This window comes from Carlito syrichta, unplaced genomic scaffold (assembly GCF_000164805.1).
Source record: "Carlito syrichta isolate Samal-C Ts95f unplaced genomic scaffold, Tarsius_syrichta-2.0.1 Scaffold261545, whole genome shotgun sequence".
In the NCBI taxonomy this organism is placed as follows: domain Eukaryota; kingdom Metazoa; phylum Chordata; class Mammalia; order Primates; family Tarsiidae; genus Carlito; species Carlito syrichta.
Genome location: NW_007205641.1, coordinates 53,688 through 55,736, shown reverse-complemented (window position 1 = coordinate 55,736; position 2,049 = coordinate 53,688). Strand labels below are relative to the sequence as shown.

General features: G+C 35.8%; 1 protein-coding gene across 1 annotated transcript in view; it reads left to right on the top strand.

Moving 5' to 3' along the window:
* Window positions 1-1,081, top strand: part of TWSG1 (twisted gastrulation BMP signaling modulator 1) — a 61,412-nt gene extending 60,331 nt beyond the window's left edge. The window contains exon 4 of the mRNA XM_008052199.2: window positions 426-1,081. Within this exon, the coding sequence (XP_008050390.1) occupies window positions 426-607 (182 nt within the window). The 3' untranslated portion in view covers window positions 608-1,081. The remainder of the gene's footprint in view (window positions 1-425) is intronic.
* Window positions 1,082-2,049: the final 968 nt, after the last annotated feature.

Here is a 2,049-nt window from a genome sequence, read left to right as displayed (position 1 = left end):
TTTTTGATTTATTGTAGAGATGAGGGTCTTCACCAAGTTGCCCAGGCGGGTCTCGAACCCACGGGCTCAGGCAATCCACTCACCTCAGCCTCCCAAAGGCACGGGATTACAGGCTGAGCCACCGAGCCCGGCTGTATAAGTATTTTTAAGCTAGATAATCTAACCTTTAAACCAGAGTCTGAAATCAAATATAGGAGGCAAAGGAAGCCCTTTGCCTTCTTCATTCACATGGAGTGGGAGTATCTGGTTTCCTTCTCAACAAATTCATAAATGAAGATCTTTTTTTCTATACCTTGTCTTTGTCCTGTGCTGACCAGCAATAGGAGAACTAAGATTAATAACTGTCAATAATATTCAATGGAGTATTAAAGCATTTCCTGTTTCTCCATTTTCTTATTCTGAAACCTTATATTTTTATTTTTCAGAACACATGTGTACTGTGGTCTATTTTGATGACTGCATGTCCATACATCAGTGTAAAATATCCTGTGAGTCCATGGGGGCATCCAAATACCGCTGGTTTCACAACGCCTGCTGTGAGTGCATCGGTCCCGAATGTATTGACTACGGTAGCAAAACTGTCAAGTGTATGAACTGCATGTTTTAAAAAAGGAAAAAAATGCAAATCAGAGCAATTTAGTCAAAAAGAAAGGTGGAAAAAGTTATTTAGAAAGCCAGTAAGTTAAAAAGATGTAAAGAATTTGGAATGAGTTACTTTTAAAAGTATGACATATCCAGTAATATGTTAAATTACTGTAACTGCTCTTATTGACTTTATTGCCCACTAGCAGTAAGCCCTTTCCTTTTAATACATGTGCAACATATGAGATGTAGGTGCCCAAAGTTCCTTGAAAGATCTGAGGTTTTTTAACACAAAGCCTGATGCCGTTTTCTTCTAGCAATTCCAAAAGCTTTTTGTTTTGAATGTGTTGGCAGATATCTTTGTATGCTGTCCTAGAACACTGAGTTTTTATAGTTGTACACCATTGTTCCCTGTGCCTTGTATCCTCTTTTTAATAAATAGAGTAGTTGTCTAAACATACATAAAAAGCACCATTAAAAAGCTCAATTTCAAACCTTTTAATGTTGCTTTTAGAAAGTAAATGCTTACTATATTTCACAACTGAAAACTGTTACATAGTAGACTCCAATAATACCCACGTAGACAAAGACTTAGGGAGAGTTTCTCGTTTTCTTCCGTCTCCCTGCACAAAGTGCTGACTGACATTGGCAGTGATGCAGAATCTTTACCAAGAATTTCAGGTACGCCTATGAAATTGCATTAAATACATACATCTCTGTGACTTAAAGAGCATGAGGTTTGGAGAATGACTGGCACACCAGACTCCACTTAGAGCACCAGAGAAACAGCTTGTCCCTGTGTAGGGGAATGGCGTTGCTGAAAGGCGAGGCTGTGCTGGAAGTGATAGTGAACCCATTCAGCCTTAGCCAAGACGAGCATTGTTCTCCAGCGAATAAGTGACTGGAGAGCAATTGAAGAGAATTTACGGGTATGAACACGGAAGGGTGAAAACGCTGAGAAACAAACTTAAAACTACATTCGTTATTTTTATTATTTTGTAACCTTTCATTTGCTAAGTTTATATTGGACCTAATGTTTCCATTAAACAAGTATAACAATATTGTGGGAGGTTGACATAATGAAATTTGAAAATCTCTGTTCAAGATGATGTTCACTCCAAATACACTACAGAATATTTAATCATCTTTTTATATAATGTTTCAGTAAAGGTAAGCCTAAATGCTATGTGTCATCATCCATAGTAATAAAATCCCAATCTTCAAGCATGAATCTAAAATATAAGTAATTACAGAGACTCTTATACAAAATTACTAATTTCTCTAGTGCATATTTGAATTACAAGTAACTTTTTAGGAATACCTCTTTATACATCTACATCCTTTAGTATATCTACACAGATAATACTTTTGAATATATTTTGTATTATTCATTACGTGAATAGTAACTAGTTAAAAGGTTATTTGTAATGTTATGATTAATTTATAAAATTTAAAGCCCTAATACCT